General features: G+C 42.9%; 1 protein-coding gene across 3 annotated transcripts in view; it reads left to right on the top strand.

Moving 5' to 3' along the window:
• The window catches only part of NRG1 (neuregulin 1), a 306,864-nt gene extending 287,160 nt beyond the window's left edge, over positions 1–19,704 (top strand). For all 3 annotated transcript variants that reach the window (XM_013295510.3, XM_005232837.3, XM_055791616.1), the window contains 5 exons: positions 4,509–4,611; positions 7,976–8,102; positions 9,581–9,711; positions 10,221–10,424; positions 14,484–19,704. In XM_013295510.3, the coding sequence (XP_013150964.1) occupies positions 4,509–4,611; positions 7,976–8,102; positions 9,581–9,711; positions 10,221–10,424; positions 14,484–15,135 (1,217 nt within the window). In that variant the 3' untranslated portion in view covers positions 15,136–19,704. The remainder of the gene's footprint in view (positions 1–4,508; positions 4,612–7,975; positions 8,103–9,580; positions 9,712–10,220; positions 10,425–14,483) is intronic.
• Positions 19,705–22,296: the final 2,592 nt, after the last annotated feature.

Below are 22,296 nucleotides of genomic sequence, written 5' to 3'. Positions count from 1 at the left end.
ATGGACCAATCATTCCTTTTAGTCTGCAGATTTTAGAGCCTGAGAGATAAACCTCTTTTTATTTTTTTTTCTCCACCTCCCCTTCTCAATTCCTAACCAATTTCTTTATGCTTTAGAAGGGATCATACAGCTATAACAACAATGTCTGTCAAAATATTAACAGAGATCAGCTCACTGGAATAGTAGTAGTGATAGGGTATTCCGGACCCAAGGAATTCTAGGAATTACTGAAGTAATCGTAACATAGTGTACACTCATTTTTCTGCTGTGTAACTTTGACTAGTTTTGACATTTGCTTTTGCTAAGTTCTTCTAGCGTTGCAGGATTTTGGAAACACTGTAAGCATTAAGCAGAATGACTAACTAGTCTATAAAAAAAGATGATCTGTTATAGCTAGTTAAAATTCTGCAAATTTAGTCTTGAGCTCTGGTTTCAAAGTAAAGTTTTATGTCTAAACCCACAGCTAGTTATGTAAATCAGATGCATATACATATGTATAAATGATATGCATATAGATACATTCGTTTCTAGGACTGTAAATCAGAAGTGAACTGAAAGTTATTTAGGAACTCCAGCAGAGGTTTACAGCTAGACTCCAGATCCTCAAGTCAGAAAATATATTCAATATTTCTAATACCCAATTAATATTGCACCCAATTGAGAACGTTGGCAGTGGGTACTATTTTTACTCTTCAGCTTAAATACAATAGAAATAAATCTTGTAAGTCCTCTTCGTGAATTAACCGTACTTACCTGACAAACATTTAGTAATCAGGGGTACAAATAATGTATCTCTTGAATATGCTAACTTGGAATTCAGGTCAGTTTTAGTTTGGAATCTCCTAAAATTGTCAGCAAATGAGAAGAAACAGCCAGGGATGTTTTTTGCACAGTTTTAGTTCATGTTCTTTTTTAAAATGCCCCCACAAAATGTCATTAGCTTAAGCTGCGGACTGTGGAAAACCCATTGCAAGTCCAAATTTTAAAAACCTCTCACAACCCAACATATTGTTGTTATTATTATTATTATTATCACAAGGTAATATTAATTTGCATTCACAAGCACTAGATTGTAGTAGAAGATATATGGCTGCATTAACATATGAGGAATTAAACTGAAATAATTTTTAAAAATTTCTTGTAAATTTTGCTTTATATATGAGATCACATCAGTGGAACCACCCCTTGGAATGAAATTCTTTTTAAAATCCCCAGAGATCTGTAAGAAGAAAAACCTTAAAACAGAGCAAATTTAAGACCACATATATATCATCAATTATGTATAAATTAGGGTGATGTGAAATTAATTGCATAATGTGCATATTTGAAAAGATACACATAGAGGGATTTAATGTCTTGACTTAAGTCTCATGTCAATTTGATTTGCCGAGTACTCTATGGGGGGGGGAAGTGTATTAAAATGATTTTCAATACTTAACAGGCCAAAACCTTTTCCAAATTCTCACTGCACATACATTTCTCTACAGACTTTTCCCCAAGGCTGCTATTAATTTTTTTTCAAGCTAGTTTGATGAGCACTGCAAACACAGCACATGTTGTTTGGCTTTGCACCATTGGCTGGCTCTGTAAATGTTCACATTGGCCAGAGAGAGAGGGCAGTTTTGGGGCAAGACCTGGTCCCTGCTTCACAAAACTCTTCTAACCGTAAACAGAAATGCCAAGGCTCATCCTTGAGGCACCAGGCTGCCTGCAGAGCTGTGGCCAGGACTGCAGCCCAGCTGGGCTGCCAGCATCCCCTGCCACCCGCAGAGGACCCGCAGGTCACCCAGGCATCCCTGGCTCAGCCAGGAGCACCACCAGGTTTACGTGGAAGCTTTCTGGTTTGCTGAGCAGGACAGGTCCACATGCGTGTGCCTTCCCAGGCAGCTGTTCACCCTCATAGCTTGAGGGAAGGCATGGCGGCGCAGCAGTTCATGCACACCATGTCAAGCTGGATCATCCTAATGGCCTCATTTCAAAGGGCATGGGAGGGAATTACGGTAACAAAAGCAGACCCAGGGGTTTTCCTCTCCATGCCCCTCAAGACCATCAGTCCCAGTAGATGTGCCAGTGCAAGGAGCATTGCTCAGGGCTGCATTCACAGCTCCACTCCCCCACTGCACCTACCGCCCCTGTGGTGGGGGAGAGCCCAGGAGCATCCAACATACACGAGCAATGAGCCTTAACTCACCGGTAGCCTCAGCAAGGCCACCACCAACCAGCCAGCCAGCTCATCTGCAGCAGCCTCAACCTGGAGTAAACCTCATGGAGTCAGTGAATTTTTTCTCTGAATAGAAACAAAGCAGAATTTCCACGTGAATTCATCTTCTTCCACCTCTCCCTTCCCCTTCAAGAAAAATGGTTGATATGTCCTTTCATTTTGCTTTTACAAGCTAACAGCTGACAGCATGACAAAAAAAAAAAAAAAAATTCAAATTTGCCCCTAAATTGCTTAGCACAGTTCTCCTGTTTCCTGTGACATCCTTGTAATACATCATTTCCATGGCTAACTAATAAGCGCTTTCAGAAGGGGCAAAATTGGGAAGGGGGCAAAGTGCCACTAACTAGCCTAGGCAAGGTGTTATGCTGTATGAGAAATCCCTTCACACTCTGCTTCAGCCTTTTTTGGTTTTTTTTGTCCCCAAGCATTTCTTCACTCTGTTTTTTCCAGTATCAAGCATGCTGTGCCAGGCCTGCGGTTGACTTCTCAACCCTTTAACCTTGTCTTTCCCTATATTTCACCTACCTTTTTTTCTCTTTGTCCTGGTTTGGTTTAGTTGGAGTTTCAGCCCTTTCTTCCTTCCCTTTTTTGACTTTCTGTTCTTGGAGTTGTATCCTTTTCTTTAATACATTTTTGCAGCATCTTAGTTTTACCAAACTCACTTCTTCCCCCCTCCCTTGTTAATAATCAGTGCTATTAATTTTGTCTGACAGTGCTCATGACGTGTTTGCTAGTGTTTTGGTTTACAGTGCGTTTGGCTTGTAAGACAAAGCTGTTCCATGGTAAGATGCATTATATCAGAGAAATTCAGGTTTCTTTTTGCTTTGTGGTTTGTTGCATGGAGTATTTGCCTTTTCCCACAGCACCTTTAAGACTAAACTAGATAAGCCTGGGAAACACACTGGAGGAATGACTGCTCCCTCTTCAGTAGGGAGCATTTTCTCCTGAACTGGTGTGGCATTTATGACACATCATTTAAGTCCTTGAGCTTGGACAGAGACTCACGGCACGTGTGAGGGACCATTGTGCATCTCTGGACCTCCTGGTGAATTGCCCCACAGATCTTTTATGTTCACTTAAGCCCCTTCCAGGGGGAATAATGCCAAAATTTATCCCAAAGATAGTAAAAATGCAGCTTTTATTCACTGATTTTTAATCATTTGCTGGTATTCAAACTGTGGTCAGCAGTGTAGTCTGGCTTAAGGCTACCCTCCAGCCTGGATCCTCCAGAGCAAGTTTTCTGGATGGACTGCTTATCAAAAATAAGATTTGAGAAAAGCTAGACACCCATTTTTGTCCTAAAAGCAGCAATGGAAATCTTCACCCATAAAGCATCAACACAGAATGCAGCTCTGTTTTATCACTCCTTACACAACATTTCCCTGGTACAACATGCATCAGTGTTCCCTGCCAAGCATGAGTGGGGCTGGAATGCATGAGTAGCTCTAACCCAAACATTACCAGTGCTGCTAATGTCTTTATAATAGTGAAATATCTCTGATGAATGAGATTGGTAACAAGTTGTCATCACAGAGCAAGCTGCCGCTCCAGATAGAGCAGTTCCTTTGCTGGACACAAAAAAAAGCCAAATAGAAATCAAACATTTCTCTGATACAAGGCACTACTGGGTTTTGGTGTTGCTGTGTTTTTGGAGGAGCACTGGAGAAAGTCTGAATTTTATGACCACAGCTCAAAACCTGTCTTTATTTCCATCGGTAATTTAATTACAAGCCAAGCTCATGTCTCAAATGTAGAAAGATATTTTGAAATCTCTCCTGTAAAGACAACTGAGATATAAATTGACATGGGAGTAGAGACACATTGGGTATGAAAACAATCCAAAGAAGATAATAAGAAAATAATTTCTCTTAAGGCCCGTAAAACTGGCCTTCATTCCAGCTGTCTTTGCAGAGTAAAACTTCCAAAGCATTTGCAAATTCATGTTATGACCTTAGTGCATTGCATTTTTATTTCCAGCAAATCTGAGTGTTTGTCAGTTGTGAAGTTGTTTCTTAGATATTATACTTGTTGACTTAAACAAAAAGAAAGATTACTTTTGACTGTAATTGTATGGATGATCATTCATCCCTAGTACTGTCTTAAGAGCTTATGATTTAGTCCTGTTCTCCTTGCAGTCAATAATGAGTCTGCCTGAAGTGTGGTGGCTGTGTTTTAGTGTGGCAGTGTGAACCTGTGCAGTGATTTGCAGCATGCCAGCTGTTGACTGTGTGCTCCTTGCCTAGCCGTCCTCCATGTTGTGACCTTCTCTGTTTTTGTCCCTTTCTAGAAGCTGAGGAACTGTACCAGAAACGGGTGCTGACCATAACTGGCATTTGCATTGCTCTTCTAGTAGTTGGCATCATGTGTGTGGTGGCCTACTGCAAAACCAAGTAAACTTTTCTTTTTTATATCTGTGGTTGTTGGTCAGGGCCTTCCCAGTTGACTGTAGCTTCTACTCCTCTGAGCGTAAGGTTGTATTTGGGTTTCTCCAGAGCTGAACTGAAGAGACAGACCTGTGGCCAGGGTGCTCTGGTCCAAGCCAGATGGGTGCAGGTCTCCATGTCCATCAGCAGTGCAAAAAATAAGACAGGTATCTGAAAGGTTTCTTACCCCTCAAAAGTGACTCGAGCAAATTTCACTGACTTGCAACTCTGTTTATCACCGATTCCAGCTGGTTTCCCTAGCTGGAAAGGAACAAACCCCAACACTAGAGTCATGTTGCTCTCCAGCAGTAAATTTTACATATCAGACTGGTTTGTTTTTACTTGAGGCAAGATTAATGGTGCTACAAGTTACTAAATACCAAAGGCCAAAGAACCGAACATGAAAGTGCTCCCAATGCAAAAGTAGGCACTTAAATGCATTCTGTGAATCTCTGTAAATTACTGGGGGTGACTCTGAAACACACATGAGGCACCCTGGACCATAAATTACAGTGAACGTCAGCAGGATTTGTGCTGCCAAAACTTCTGACTGGCTTTATAAATCTCCCCACCAAAACACAGAAAACCCTTATCATAAAACTTCCACATCTGCATAAAGCTGATTTACTGTTGCAGTGCCTGATTGACAGTTGGGTTGTTGGTTTTCTTGTTAGCCCCAACAATAATGGATGTGTTAAAAAGGGAGTGGGGAATCATTTGCCCCCCTTGATGAGAGTCCAGCCACACAAACATTCTGCTCACACCCACAAGTTTGTGCCAGTGGGCGGTGAGGAACGACTGAATGAGTAATAAAGAATCAGACCGATTACTGCTTTTAGAAATGACAACTGGCATTCCAGGGCAGCTAAACAATATTTTTCCTGGTCCAAAGTTCATCAATATCAGCCAAGACATCCCCATGAATTTCATCATACCTTTACTCAGTGTCCTGAAGTAACATTTTCTATATAAAGAGCCCACAGAATTCATTAGAGGTCTGGATGCTTTGTCATGGTTTGTCCCAGACATCACTGATTGCTGCCAGCCAAAAGTGAAATGTTTTCAAACACAGCTGATGAGAGTGAAAGTGAGCTGCCAGTTCATGGCCCTCCAAATGCAGCAGTGATGCCAGACTGCTATCTGTGAGAAGTTCCCCACATGCTCGTTCCTCCTAACAGGGAAAGAAACAGAAACAAGGGGAAATCCTGGAACGGTGTTAGGAGAACACACTAAATAAAGTGTAATGGCTTGGATTTTGTTGGTTTCCTTGCAAGAGGTACTGCTGTCAAATGTTAAGGCAGTATCTTCTGACATGGAGTTTCAATTCAGAGGTGCTTTATTTGCAAGTCATATACATTAAGGGAAAGCCTTCTCAGAATAAGTGAAGTACACAATAGCTTTTCCATTATTCTTCCTTCTTAGTTTCCTGGAGCAATTTCTTTTTTTTATACTAGAGGACAAATGGCACATATGGAAGCATGCAAAATGCAAATACATTGTTCTCTGAAGGTGGGAAGTAATGCGGTTTCCTCGGGTCAGATTCCCAGGCCATATGTGCTGGGATCTCAGACCCGTAGATGATGAACTCAAACTCCCTCTAGAACCTACTTTTTCTACCATGTCAGGGGACCTGGGCTGTACTCACATTCCAAGGTCTCCAAGATCTCATGAAGGAGTGCTGTGAAATCCAGTTAAACCCTTGTCTGCGTTGCTTCTCAGCCCAGGGCAGGTCTTTGGGTAGCTGCTCAGGCATCTCCTGGCACTGCATTCCCCATCCACCTTAACCAACTGCATGTCCTAAGATGATGCCTGGTTATCTTCCAAGCACAAAGCCCGCATGGACCAGGGACTGTGTCCTGCAGAGACAGGAACATTTCCAGGGCAGCCCTGTCTGCTTATACCATTCCTGTGGAGTGTCATAAATTAAGCATCTTCCACTATCCAGGCACATACGCACAGAGAAAACACAAAAAAATGCAGTGTGTCAAGTCATGTTTTCTTTGTCTTTAAGCTTCCCTGGCTATCAAGCTTCAATATATTTATTGTTTTCCCTCCCCCTCCTGTTTAGAAAACTTGGAACAGTCCCCTTGAGTTCAAAATGGGATTGAAAATGCTTATATCTTACACTGTATTGCCCTGCCAAAACTATCTGCACTTCTGCATACAGCTTAGGGAATTGTGTGTATTTTAGTTCTTGCCACAGCCAAGGTCATACACACTCTGCAGTGTGCTGGAGCCTGCATCCTCTCTTCATTTCCCTGGATTCTGTGGCAGGATGGTGGAAGTTCTCCAGGATAATCAGACAAAACTGGGGAACATTGATAAATAAATCTGAACTTGAATAGCTCTTTCTCTGGTTATTTATTTCGGTGTTCTGTTTAGTGTGTTCTGCATGGCCTTCACAGCACCAGGTTTTCCTATGCTGCAAGTTTCGCTACTGACAGCTTGTAATGATCTCCTGAAAATTTCTTTTGAGGAGAGCTGGAAGGATTAGCAACTGGGGAAGGAGCAGCTGAGGACAGTGCACAGCAGAAGCATTCAAGTCAGCCAAAGACTATGCCATTAGTATCTGTGGTTGATGAATGGTTCTACTGAATGCATTAGCAGCTCTGGCATCTACCTGGTAATCATTAGGTTCCAGAATTAATCAGATATTGCTGCAACAAAACCTGCAAGAGCTGCCAGGATGGCTGCAGGCTCAGGCATACCTCACACACTCATTTACTTTGGACTTCTGGGGCTTCCTCTGCACACTTCACTTTTCTAATACGTTTATGTATTTGGGGTGCACTGCTGAGGTAGAGAACAAACCCCACAAAAAATTGTGTAGCTGCCACATCACAAAGATCATGGCACACACCGTGTTTTCCAATAGCTGCAAGCAAGCCCTGAGGCATGGTCACCTTGGCTCCCTGTGGTAAATGGAGAAGTGTAACCCAGTGGGCTACCAGGAATCTGGCCATGGCTGCGATGAGTGTCAAGATGGCTGGATTAAAATCTCTCCTCCCTCCCTTCTGAGTGCAAAAAAGAACTTCTCCTGAGAGGGAGCATGGCTTAGAAATTACTTCCCACTTCCTCACACTTTTTCCCATCCCTCTGTGGCCTGCTGACTCCTGGAAGGGTTCCCACCCATCCTTCCCCTTCTGCAGGTCCCCGCAGATCCAGCTGCAATTAGCCCTGTGGTCTTCAGAGTTACTCTGAGATCTTGCAGCAGTGAGGAAAGTGCTGGCAGAAAAAGTGATGTTATATTACTGTAGTCATCATCAACATGCTGAAAGGTGCAGCTGCTTTCCCTTTGTCTATTAAAATTGTTTCCGTGTTTCGTACACAGGAAGCAGAGGAAAAAGTTGCACGACCGCCTTCGGCAGAGCCTGCGCTCGGAAAGGAACAATGTGATGAACATGGCCAATGGGCCACACCACCCCAACCCGCCGCCAGATAACGTCCAGCTGGTGAACGTAGGTTTTATTGCCCACATTTCAGCCTAGGCTGCCAGTGCCACAGCAAAGCTTACCTCACAGCTTTTAAACTTCCACGTGCCGCAGGCTGGTGGCTGAATTCTCTTGGCTTTCTTCACCCAGAAGCAATTAGGGACTTTGCAAAAAACATGCGTTAAAATGAGATACATTTCTGCAGATGGCCATTTTACTGGGGTGTGCTGCAGTGCTGCAGCTGTGCCTGTGGATCTGGGACACCAAGAGCAAGAAGAACACCTCAGAAAAAAATACTAATGGCTCTACAGCATGGCTAAGTTCTGTAGGCATCAGTTTTCTCAGACACACATGTCTTGCTCTTCCTACTTCCTCTTGGCCTGATGGTTTGTGAGTAGGGACAGCCCCCTCAGATCAGGAATGTGACACTATGTACCCAGGGGTAGAAGTCTGAATGAAGATCTCACCGGGACAGTAGCAGTGTATGGGGAGATAGGGTGGGGGCTGATACTCAACCAGCATCCACCAGCTTTTTCTCAGAGTAGAGTTACTTTTCAACTAACCCCTTGGCCAAGCCCCTTGGCCTTAGAGGCCAGGGCTCGTGCTGCCTATAGCCACTTCCTTCTCTCCTCCCTTTCCCAGGGGAGCCAGCTGTCTGCAGGGAATATCAGCTTCCTGCTGCCTCGAGCCATGCCTGCTCTCCTGCTCCACCATCACTGTAGATAGTCATGACAGCTCATTGCAGGGGTGAGCCCTGGCTCTGCTAAGTCAATGGCAGCACTCTCACTAACCTTGGTTAAGGCCAAGAGAACTTTTTAGAAGAGCTCAGCTTCCAATATTGCCCCACAAAAGTCCTAAATCCATGGTCAGATCATTAAGAAAGGGGAAAACAGGATTCCCCAGCAAGGAGAATGGAGGGTCCTACCAGTGACAGCACTGAGGGAACCTCCAGACAAAAGCTGAGAGGCTGGGCACTGCACACACATCTCAGGAGGTTTTGACCCATTCTGCAGATCACCCCCTGACGAATAGGTCTGCCCAGGTGCTGTATCCTGGGCACTGGAAACAGTCATATCCTGCCCAGATTCTTGTCCTGCAATGAACAATTGCTACTGCTAACTACTGCTGTCTTCTCCATCAGAGAATAATATTTTTGATGCATCTGGTAGTAAAGTGATGATTACCTTTCCAGGTCTCCATCCATTTGGACTTCTCATTCCTTTCTTAAATAAGTATGTTGTTTATAGCCTGATTGGGATGCACACCTTCGCTAATTTCCTCATTAATTTCCTCCTGTTTTGAGTTTAGATGGGGTATGTATGCAGAGATGCACATGAATGTGCTCAAGTGTATCAGTGTAGCTTCTGCTTGCATTTAAGTGGCAAAGTTTGTGCTTCAGCATGTGTAAAAAGCGGCAACTTGGAGGGGGGAGATTGGAAATTATGTCTGCAAATGTGCTGTGAATTACAGTTTGTAAACTTGAGATTTGTCTTGGTTTTTTTCAGCAGTACGTTTCAAAAAACATAATCTCTAGCGAGCATGTCATCGAGCGAGAAACAGAGACCTCATTTTCGACAAGCCACTACACCTCAACAACACATCACTCTGTGACAGTCACCCAGACACCCAGCCACAGGTACTGGAGAGGGAAGGGAAACAACACCTGTAATATCTGATCTGTTACTGTTGCAAATCTGTAAAGATATGTAAAAAAACAAACCCAGAAAAGTCTGTGCTCCTTTCATAGTGTTTTCATTTTAAGACTAACAATATTTGATGTCATGTCACCTAACTAGATTATCTTTCTGGGAATATACAAAGAACTTTATTGACTGAATGGCATTCCAATACTGTTACAGTGAATCTTAGTATATGCAAATTCCTAAATCAGTGGCAGTCCTGGTGACTGGAAAGCCCTTCTTCCCTCTCATCCACACATGCAAAATCATCTTGGTGCATGTGGATTCATACAATTCACAAAACTCTGCAGCCCCTCTTACCATCCCAAAGGTTATGCTGCACATCCTGAGTGGCAACAGAAACCTTCCTTTCCCCTGGCTAAACTTCTGCTTATCTGCATTTACCACCAAAACACCTTCTCATGCTCTCCTCCCTTCTTCTCCTTTCCTGGTTGCTGCTGTACAGCTGGAGTAATGGCCACACCGAAAGCATTGTCTCCGAAAGCCACTCAGTGCTCGTCAGCTCCTCTATGGAGAACAGCAGGCACACCAGCCCAGCAGGACCACGGGGCCGCCTGAATGGCATCAGCGGGCCACGGGAAGTCAACAGCTTCCTCCGGCATGCAAGAGAGACCCCTGACTCCTACCGAGACTCTCCTCACAGTGAAAGGTAGGACACACCACCCATTGCTTTCAGCTGGCAAGTTCTGGTGTTACCAGATGATTTCAAAGCTTGGGAGCACAGGATGAAACACAACAGTGCAGCTGTTCACATAAAGCATTCATCTCCACATTCATAAAGGTGGAGAACTTGGAAGCAGTTTAAAGTCTACCAACAGCATTTCTTCCTTTCTTGCCTCTGCTAGATTTATTTCTGATAGCCAGCAGTTCACATTTGGAAAAGCTCTACTGAAGTAACTTGTCTGAAATTTCCATTGTAAAGCAAAAATGGATCTTTGACGAATTATCAGTTTCTTTGAAGAAGCAAGTGAGAAAACTGAGGGAATTTGTGAGACACAAAAGGTAGGGAGAAAGTAATGTATTCATCCACAGGAGGAGGGCGCAAAGGACTCCAAGCAGTATAGGAATTTTGCCACCACCCACTTTCAGGGAGATTCCAGCTCCTTCAAAAATTCCCCTTGTCACTTTATTAAATAAAAGCAAGGGACACAACGTGCAAGCCAGAAGAACCCAGGTCATTATGAAATCAGAAGGACTTTAAAAAGTAAAAATGGCCAGGAGTTTTCCAGCAAAGTAATTTTTTCTCTGAAAGGGCTGGTTCATCAGTACCTAAGGCCTGCCTTGAAGTACATTAGTTACAGGAAAACTTTTACTGAAAAACTCTTCTAATCTTTAGGCTAGGATTTTATCTCAAAAGCACTGGATGGCCCCAGACTAGCAAAAGCAAGACTGAGAAGAAATAAGACACGTAAAGAGAGCTTTGCTCCCAACAATCAGAGGCAGAAGAAAAGGAAAACAAAGGGTTACTGGACCAGTTCCCTGAGCACTGTGAAATCACAAGGGATTTGATCTCGTGGGATGTCCATGATGTTGAAAATGCAGTTAGACAATCCCCAAGGAGACTGAATTGTGTAGGAGACAAATTGTAGTTTTCAGAAAAATGAATGTGCAAGTTCAGCAAAAGCCATTCCTGTGGTCCTCCCTCTGCTACACAAATAATGGCTTTGCAGTGGAATAAGGCACCACAGCTGACAGGTCTCTGAATAAGGCCTGTAGGACCACTAAAGATAGCAGACTGGCTCTCTCCCTATAATAAAGTTATCTGTTATTTATCATAGAATTTAATTTCAAGATATGTGGCTCACGTGACATAAACAGTCATGGCCCCAATCCAGCAAAGCACTTCAATAAGGTTAACTTTCAATCATGAAAGTAGCTCCATCAAAATCAGTGAGATTACACACATGGGTAGAGCTTAGCACGTGCTTAAGTATGTTGCTGGATCAGGACCTAGAGCAGTAAATACCACCTTGCCTTCTGCCTGGGAGATGTATGGGAAACACAGCCACATGCCCACTAATGGTGAATATTACAGCTTAATATATTTGGGCATCTTCATATGAGGAGCAAAGGTCATTTGTGCTGTCTTCCTCCATTGCCTGCGCATCTGGAGCATCATTCTGATATGAGGTGTTTAGATTTTAGAGGGTGGAAAAGGAGCATATATACCTTTTCAGTGAGAAGAAAGAAGGCATTTCATCAATTACTGTGTTTCTTGAAGATTAGGCTATAGGTGAAAAGCAGCAACATTTCTGTGATAATCATCAGGCATTGATGGCCTAGCCTGTGCCTGAAACAACTGTGAATTTGAAATGCAGAAGACAGTTCTCTGGGCATTAAATTTGACCGCATCTATTTTTAGCAAGCAGGAAATACATGACAGATTATTTCTGAGATGGATTGGTGTATGTGTTTATATATAAGGGGGAAAATGAGAGTTATTTGCAACTAAAAATTACTCTGAAACACAAAGGAATGTATAGAAGCCATCAAATGTCACTGTGCTGTGAATTGGTAGATCAGTGCTGTGCTCCCTCTACCCTCCAGTCCCTCAGTTACTTCACAATTTTGAAATTAAATAGAATAGACATTACAAGGGGTTCTTTTGCATTACCCCATCCCATTGTTGGATCCCATGCCCTGACACACGTTTACACAAGCAGAAGACCCAAGCACCTATATTTTAGAAAGATCTCAGCCATCTTACAGGAGAGAAGATCAAAAAACACCATCTCTGCGTAAAAGGCTGAACTATATGAATAAGTTGGTAGTGTGTAACTAGTTAATGCTTGTTGGATGGCTATGGATACATTCTGATCTCCTGCACTGAACCAGCGTGGTTTACCTCTTGCTGCCTATGAAGCTGGTTAAATCTATCACCTTTTAACCTTCCTTTTGGTAGGGGCTAGAGCTGCATGTTTTCAGTACCTGTGCCTCAGCTCGTAGACACCAGCTTATTAGCACTGCCCCATTACAGTGTGGAAAAATATACCAGAAATGTGTAAATCCACAACACCCCAGTATAAGTAACTTGACACTGATGTAAGCGTGCACAGTACACTGAACACCTTTAACTAATTTAGTGTATTAACTGAATCAGTTTAGCTAAAATCCAGTGTGTCAAGATGTACGTCCAACATAGACCAGCTGAGGAAGTAGAAAGGCTTCAGTTTTTCAGACAATGCCTATTTAAAAATGTGAAAGGGATGAAAAGCTAGCTCATGGAATGAAAAATAAAGAATTACTTAATTCATCCAATGCAAAAACCTATTAATTGCCGTCTGCTCTCACTGGCAGCCAACTTGATTAATTCAAATGCACAACTCCAGTTTTGCTTTTCTTTCTCCTGTTCTTCAGTTGGTGTAAATCAATATGCCTCTGCTGAAACCCATCACTACTACACATCAGTTCAGGTTCTGTCCTGGTTTATTTTTTGTCCAATAACTCTGTTTTAATCAAGTGCAATATGTGCAACTGAGTAATAGACTGGATAAGAAACTTGGATTCAGATTTATTTTGGTTATTTCAGACTCAAAAAAATAAATCACTAATGAAAAACTAGGAACTTCACCAGTCATAGCCATATAACTTGTCTGAAAGGGCCTATATAAGAGACAGCACTTAGAAAGGTTTTAAATTTGGACACAGATGAAATTCAGGCAGGTGAACCTAGGATAAGAACAAAAGAAAGTGAAATTATGCAAAATGTCACATTGGGCACTGTGCTTTGTTCAAGAAGTTTCAGTCAGATCCTCACCTGGCAAAAATCCAGATGACCTTATAGCATCTCATGGAGCTCCACTGATTCAAACCAGCTAATAGTCTCACATTTTTTGTCCTCTTCCTTTGGGACAAGCTCTGTACTGGCATCTGAGCTTTGTTTTCAAAAATCACCTTTGACCACTACCCTTCCCACAGAAACTTATAAAGGAATAGAGGCAAATTTTGCAGAGCAGTCATGAACACTAGGCCAGACAGTCCTCTCTGTCAGCATTCGCTGCCATATGAGGACAGATAATGCTGCACGTTTCTTTTGCAGATAAACCTGCCAGCCAGGGTAACTAGCACCCCAGGAGCGGAGCAGCACAGAGTTGCTGTGGGGCAGTGCTGCAAATCCTCCTCTAACTACCCCCAGGAATTAAAATTAGCAGAATCTGGCTCTAGACTTTGTCCAAACATTGCTTTTCCCTTTAGCCTGAGACAGTTTGGTTGCCAGAAGAGGGTTAAGCCCCAGGAGGACTGTCCCTTAGTTCCCTTCCTTTCTCTCCTCCTGTCTGTTTGCATGCACCCCAGGTTCTGGTAAACTCTTGCCAGAAGGGCAGCAACCATTTTCCTTTTGAGAAAATACTTGCAAATGCATTTTGTTTCTGGCAGCGCCCCAATCTCTGGATCCCATTCCTGTATTCATTCCAGGAAGTTATGTTATTTGTGCAAATAATTTACAGCATCTCCATGTTTTTTCTGAGGTGAACAGACCTGTGGGGTTTGCCATGTGCCTCCTGCTCTCAAATGTTTTTGCCCAGAGTCCCAAAGGTCAGAAGTTTTATAAGATTAATAGCAACAGGAAAGTTTCCCTGGTAGCCCTGTGTGAGGGTGCTGGGGATCTTAAGAGATCCCTGCCTTTTCCCTTCCATCCCATGTGAGCAGCTGTGTTCACATGTCACTACCACCCATGTGCTTGCAACCTTTCACCATCTCTTTTCTTCAGGTATGTCTCAGCTATGACCACACCAGCTCGCATGTCACCTGTCGATTTCCATACTCCGACTTCTCCCAAGTCCCATCCCTCCAAAATGTCACCACCGGCTTCCAGCTTGACCGTCTCTGTCCCTTCGGTGGCAGTGAGTCCCTTCATAGAAGAGGAGCGACCGCTGCTCCTGGTGACCCCACCACGGCTACGTGAGAAGTATGATCACCACCTTCAGCAGTTCAACTCCTTCCACCACAATGCCGCCCATGAGAGCAACAGCCTGCCACCAAGTCCTCTGCGGATAGTGGAGGATGAGGAGTACGAGACCACGCAGGAGTATGAACCAGCACAGGAGCCTCCAAAGAAACTCACCAACAGCCGGAGGGTGAAAAGAACAAAGCCCAATGGCCACATTTCCAGCAGAGTGGACGCGGACTCTGACACAAGCTCTGAGAGCAGCAGCTCTGAAACCGAAACCGAAGATGAAAGAATAGGCGAGGATACACCGTTCCTGAGCATACCGAACCCCGCGGCGACCAGTCTGGAGCCAGCTGCTGCCTACCGACTGGCTGAAAGCAGGACTAGCCCAGCGAATCGCTTCTCTGCACCAGAAGAGTTGCAAGCAAGGTTGTCCAGTGTGATAGCTAACCAAGACCCTATTGCTGTATAAAACATAAACCACATAGATTCACATGTAAAACTTTATTTTATATAATGAAGTATTCCACCTTTAAATTAAACAATTTATTTTATTTTAGCAATTCCGCTGATAGAAAACAGGAGAGGAAAAAAAAAACTTTTATAAATTAAATATACGTATGTACAAATGTGTTATGTGCCATATGTAGCAATTTTTTACAGTATTTCAAAAATGGGGAAAGATATCAATGGTGCCTTTATGTTATGTTACGTTGAGAGCAAGTTTTGTACAGTTACAACGATGGCTGTCCCATAGTATTTTGCAAAACCTTCTAGCCCTCAGTTGTCCTGGCTTTTTTGTGCACTGCATTATAATGACTGGATGTATGATTTGCAAGAATTGCAGAAGTCCCTCTGGTTGCTTGTTGTAGAATCCCCAGATCAAAAAGCCCTGTTAATGGCACTTACACCCTACACACCCACACACACCCACACACCCACACCCATGCACACACAGAAAAGAGAAAAAAATAGCTGAAAAAACAACAAAAATTTTTTTCTTCTATAAGAAGTTTTATTTGCTTTCTGTATATGAAATGAGTTTTGTCTGCTCTCTGCCAGCCAAAAAGGTTTGCTTCTTTGAGCACTGGGATAATAGTAGATCCAACAGCATGCTACTATTAATTACAGCAGGATAACAAACAAAACAAAAAAAAAAAAAAAAAGCCAACCTGCATTAAATAATGTTACTTATAGAAAGAAAATAATACTGTGATTTTAAACCAAATATATTAGTAATCAGAGGTCAGCTTGTAATCACTAGGAGCTGCCATTTCATTATTTTCCAGATATTAGTTGTTCTAGTTATCCCTTAGAAAATGGGTTTAGGTTAGCTGAGGCTTTGAATCCAATACTCTATTTAAAAAAGGGGGAAAAAAAGAGAAAAAAAAAGAAAAAAAAAGAAAAAAGAGAAAAAATTATATTAGTTTAAGTTAATGGGGCAAATATAATAGCAGATATCTGTAACTAGCAAGGAAGAGATCTAGCTGGAAAACAAATGCCACTAATAAAAGTGCAATCAGTTTTGACCCCTATTTTTTTATGTTGAGTTCTAATAGATGATTTATCCTTCTTTTTCCCCTCAGTTCTCTCCCTTTTCTTCTCCTCAGAAAGAACCCTGACAAGTTTCTAGCAATACCATGTTAGAGTTGTTGTGGGAGTATGGGTTACTTTTGGACACAGAAAAGACTTTCAGGGAAGAAGTGATTTGCTGAACGGTTAGAATACAGGCAAGTAGGAAGGACATAGAGGAAGTATGGAGTTAACTTCTGCCCGCCTTTATTGACTCCATTATTTGGGGTGAGAGAGGCAAGGCTGATGCAAAGCTCATTTATGAGGGCAAGCATACCATGTGGGTTACAGCTGTAGTGTGCATGGCTATTTGATATCAGTGTTTATAAAGCCAGTGATGGTCTTGAAGAATTTGACTAGTAATGAAAAAGGATGCTGTCAGTGCTGGAGCAATTGCATCCGTTCAGACAGAAGCAAATGGCCTCTTTTGCACTGAATTCCTATCAGTTTAGTCAGGGTCACTCTGCCTCTTCTTTTGATTTTTGTTGTGTGTTCAGTTGGCACAGCATAGACTCAGGACTGATGTGGAAAACAAATGTTTTTCCTAGACTCTGGGGATTCTGAAAATGAGAACATATGTTTTACAGGTATTACTGGACTCTAAATAAGAGCCATGTCAAGAGAAAAAGAATTTCAGCCAAACTACACTCATCCTTTGGGCCACATCCTGGTCCCAGTTAAATGAAGAGAAATAAGTCAAGGAAATTTTGTGAGATGTAAACCCAAGGAACTAAAGTCCCAACTCAGTAAATTGTTCAAGCATATGCTTATGCTAATCCCAGCAAAAGTTATCTTCAGCATGTGCTAGACTCCCATTGATGCCTCCAACGCATGCGTAAAGTTAAGCATGCGCTTAAAGAGTTTTGCTGAACAAGGTGTCCTATTGATTTGAGATCTGAAAGCAAAGTTTAGTAAATGAAGCTGTTTATCAGGATGATGAAAATCAGTGAGTTGCTCACTGTATAAATCAACCACATCACATTAGTAAGAACATGGGTGAGTCTACCTGACCACCAGTTTCAGCAGAGAAAGAACAAAAGAACTTCAGTGTAGGAAGAAGATGATGACAGAGTTGTATGCTAGGATGTTGGTTGTAGAAGCAAAAGGCTAGGAAACTAGCACTGCTTTGGACTATGTGGTGGCACTACTTATTTGAGAAGTTTATGGGAGATGGCAAAGTTTGTCAAATATGTACTGCCTGGACTTAAGTCCCCTTTGCCATTTTTTCCCTAGCTGGCATGTACTTGAACACACTTTGCCTTTGCAGACCAAAACAAAAGCTCCCTGCAAATTCTAGATACCACAGCCTCATTTTCATCCCTTTAGTCATGCCTATTTATCTGCAATTCCATGCAGCAGAACATTCACCTCCCCAGTAACTCTGCAACTCAGTAGTATAGAGGGCCAGGTGGGCTTTCCTGATGCAGACCACCGGTTTCCAAAGGATTTGCACCTTTGAGTTTCCAGAGGCACTTGAAAATGTGTCCTTTCAGTAAGGTCTCTGATACTGTAAAGATCTTACAGGACAGACAAAGGATGGCAGAGTAACAAGAGGTTTGCCCCAAAATGACACATCTTAGTGGCAGAATAGAGATTATAACACAGGTCTTCTGTAATCCCCTCCAGTACAGATCACCCACAAGGCCAGCTCTAATAGAAATGTCTGTGATAGCCCAGACAGATTAATTAGGAAGGAAAGGGAACTTGCCTTGAAGTGGAGTAAATTATTTGACTACTAACACTGTTATTATAGAGGGCCAGTATAAAACGAAGGAGCAATTGCATGCTTGGGAGCTATACATGTGAGATTTGTTCGGTGTAGATCTAGGGGAAAATGTCACACCTCTTCTGTTGCAGTGCCTCAAACTCAAAGTGGTGTGCAGTCCCTGCTCCTCCTACCCCTGGTACATATAGTAGTGTGTTATAGGGTAAGCATGAAATTAGGCTGGGGACTTCTCATGGACCTAAGAACAAGAAAATACAATTGGGGATATGGCTGCCTAAGCCCTTAGGTCTCTGGGGAGAGCCCAGCCTTACAGCACAATTCATGCAACAGCAAGTTATGGGAGTTGCTCTGGCTTAGCACTCACAGAAGTGGGAGCAGGACGCAGCGCCTCATCTCTGGACTTGCTTTTGGCACACTGTGAGGGTGCTCCACATCAGTCAAGTCCACCCCCCCAAAGTTAGCAAGTCTGTATGGCCACAGGTTCTGCTGGCAAGCTGCAGCCAGCTCCTGCTGGCCACGAGGCTGGAGACTGCAGGAGCATGGAGCAAAGTCAGCAAGTGCCTACGGGAAAGGCCAGCTCCCCTGTTGGGGATATTCGCTTCATTACCCAGACCTCTGAGCTAGGCAGTCCCAACACCTTTGAGCCGTCACTGTGTAACCCTTGCCAACTTTTGACTGAAAATTGTGGCAAGGAGAAACATACTTTGAAGAGGGGGGGAAATATTCCAGTGGTGGCAGAGTTGTTCAGATTGTCCTGGTTTCTTTCCATGTCATTTAACTTGAGCCATGAGTTTTCCTTGTGTATGTGTTCATATACAGGAATTATTCCAGGATAAAATGCTTCCTTCAGGGGTGTGTAGCTGGAATATGTTGTGCACAACCTGGTACAGCCTGCCTGTTCAGCTGGTATAAATCATTATAGCTCTTCAGAGGTTCTCATGGAACAGAGAAAAACCTACTCCCTCCTCTTGGCCCAGCTATTTCTAACTTGAGCCACCCCAGCACCCCCAGGTTTAAGAGATCAATCACTGCCTTTATCAGGGAAACAGGAAAGCTCCTTCTCTCTCCAGTCCTCCAAAACAAAGCTGCATCTCCCTGCTTCCCTCACACACATTGCAGTTTCCTGAGTAACCAAGATAGCAAATTTGTGTCCCCTCAAAGGACACATTTCTTAGCCTGTTGAACACTTCTTGGCCCTGCAGTGTGGCTACTTACCATCAGCTGGATCTTACTTCTAGTAAGAAACAAAAAAAGCACCTATGAAATGCTGCAGAGAAGGGCAGACAAAGAACATGGCCAATTATCATCATTTATAATTCTCTATTCTATTGTAAATACAACTTGTACATACTTGGATGTTTTCATTATTTACTGTCTTTATGGATTATGTGTTAAATGAGTCTCTCTTAGTTTATTGTGTAACACTGTAAATAACATAACACCCTTTATTATTTATGCATATGCATCTAACATGCGGAGAAAGTTATCCTCATATTATTTTAAGATATATGTCAAAAATATGTTGCTTTTTTCTTTTTGCTTTGAAAAAAATTGTAATATATCCTCTTTTTCCCCTCTTTTCCTTTAAAAGAAAAATGAATGCTAATTTATTGTTCAGGAGAGAAAGGGGATGTAACTGAAAGGCAAACTGTTCAAAGAACATGCTATGGAAGCCACAAGCTACTGATAAACTAAAGAATTTATTATCCCAAATACAGCAATAAGTAATTGTTGATTTATTAAGGTTTTGTTATTCATTTTTAGTAAAAGAGGTGCTGGATTAAATTCTTTATATGTTGTACTGGCCCAGCTGCTCAGCAGACTGTGTCAGGTCACTAGCTACCATCTTTCTGGATCCAAACATTGTTGTAAAGGTCTTGTTTTGTCTTTGTGGGCCACTGTTCACTGAGTTTTCTGACTCATCCCTACGGATATCTCTGGCAGACACTGTTGTTCCTAGGTACATTTTTAGTTTCTTAAATAAGATTTATTAGCTTTACCCTGACCGTTAGTACTCAAGGCGGGGAGGTGGGGGGTTAAAAATGACACAGTGTTAGGGCTGTGATGTCACTTCTCAGAAACAGTCAATAAAGCAAATCAGATACTAGGAATTATTAGATGACATCACCATGCCACTGAATAATTGCATGATTCCTGCAGATCTTAAATACAATGAGTGGCCCTGGTCTTCTTGTCTCAAAACAGAAATAGTGTAACAAGGAAGGGTTTGGAGGGCAACGTGAGTGAATAAATATCTGGAGCCAATGAGCTCCAGGGGGCACTGAGTAGGTTGGGTCTCATTAGTATGGAAGAAAGCACAGCTGAGGGGAGATATCACAAAGGTCTATAGAAACATAAATATCTTGTAGAGGGTAGGAAAGGACTGGCAGTTCAATACCTCTTCCAATACAATGAACTGAGTTATCAAACAAAACTACTGGGCACCATATTCATAAAGAAGTGGCTCTTCATGTGAGGTGCAGGGAACTTGGAGAACTACTTGCTGCAAGACATTGGGATCATAAAAGTTTGCACGGGTTCAAGGGTGGTCCAGATCTTAGACAGTAATGCAATGAGAATTCCTAAATCCCCAGAAACCACATTAAGATGTGGGAAATATCTGAACTGAAAATATGTGGAGGTTGTATAAGGTGGAAATATCATGTATACTTGCCCTGCTCTTAAGTTTTTCTACCTATCTGCTGCTCTTGGAGATCGTGAAGGGCAGATAGCTGGTCTGGCTGTCCTTACATGATATACCAGTATGTAAAGTCATTTGCCAATGACAAACACTAAATAAAAGGAGGACAGCTAAGGAGTGAGCAAAGGAGGCAGGAATGCAGCAATGATACCTTGGATGTGTTTCACATGCATTTGTTCCCAGGCCTGGTGGAAACGTAGCTCAGATTCCTTCCACCTACCTATAGGTGCTGAATGAGACACCAAACTGAGAAGGGATGGAGAAATGGAGGGACTGAGGAATGGAGGGATGGAGAAAGGGAGGGAGGAAGGGAAGAGGGAAAGGAGGGACAGATGCGCATGGGTTTTCTGTCACCCTCCCCCATTCTCAACGGAGAAAGTGGAGACCTGGTGGCCAGTCAGACCTCAGGACAGGTTCAGTTCCCCTCTGACAACTTCCCTGTCTTGCCATCACATGTAAAGGGATCCTGTAGCCAGGAGTGTGGGTGCTCGGGCAGCTTGCATCACCTGAATATCTTGGTTAGGTAGGGCCTTTTCACCTCAAAGCAAGCCCAAGCCAACATTCCATTGCACAGCACTATCAAGGAAAGGAAGATGCTCCTTTTACCTTTCAGTGCAGGCTGTTGAAAAAGGAATGGCTTGCTCTGAGAAGCCAGTCTCCTCCTCAGGCATCCCCACTGGCCTGTCTTGCATGGGGGAGGAAGGCAGAGGATTTTTGAAGCAATTAAGTACCATAAGAACCACTTGGAGTCAACAGGTCTAAGGACCTCACATCACATTTGCCACAGACTAGAGTGCTTTAGGGAACACATCCTTGTGTGCCCCAAATTACCGTCCTTACAAAAATGTTGTTTGTCCCTCTGTGCTGTCTTTGTCTTATCATGTCTCTATGCCAAGCTTCTGCCTCTGCACTTCTCCACGAGGTCTGGAAGCAGATCGCCTCGGGAAACACTACAGGAAAATCAAGCAAACCCTTCTCATTTCTGCAGCCCACAGCTGGGTATGCTCTTAGCATGACAACTCTACCCAGTTAAGAGCACATTATTTCGATGTCGCATTCTCCAAGTTATTTCTTTCTGCCTCACCTGCAGCTGATGGGAAGAAAACCATATCAAATGCCTTGAGATATTGCAGCTAGTCACTGATGATTAACCTGTGTAGCCCAAGCAAAGCAACATGGATTGTGCTCAGGTTATAAGCCTGAGAACTCTTCTTCAGTGACAACAGACCCTTAACAATCACACTGGGGACCCTTCAGGGCTAAGTGTCATTTCACCATTCATAAAAAAGACACAAATCCCTGGGGATTTTTGATCCCAGTATGCTCCTTCTACCTGATGCTATGACCTTTTTCTGGGGTCATTACGAAGTAGTCCTTATTAGAAAAGTGCTACTGATTATAAAATTGTTCCTCATTTTCCTCATCCTCTCCAAACTAAGTGTGGCAGGCCAAATGTCACAAATCACTGGTATGTTCCCAGTGCTCTCATTTCCACCCAGAAAGACAAGTACTTAAGGGAAGTTCCATATCTCCCAGCAAGGAAGAGGTGGAACATGATCAGGCTGATGCACATCTAGGAAAGCTGCCACGTCAGTGGAGTTGAGGACAGTATGGCTCTCTCCACCAAGGGGTAT

The sequence above is a fragment of the Falco peregrinus genome, chromosome Z, assembly GCF_023634155.1.
Source record: "Falco peregrinus isolate bFalPer1 chromosome Z, bFalPer1.pri, whole genome shotgun sequence".
Lineage (NCBI taxonomy): Eukaryota > Metazoa > Chordata > Aves > Falconiformes > Falconidae > Falco > Falco peregrinus.
This window is presented reverse-complemented; position numbering and strand designations above follow the sequence as displayed.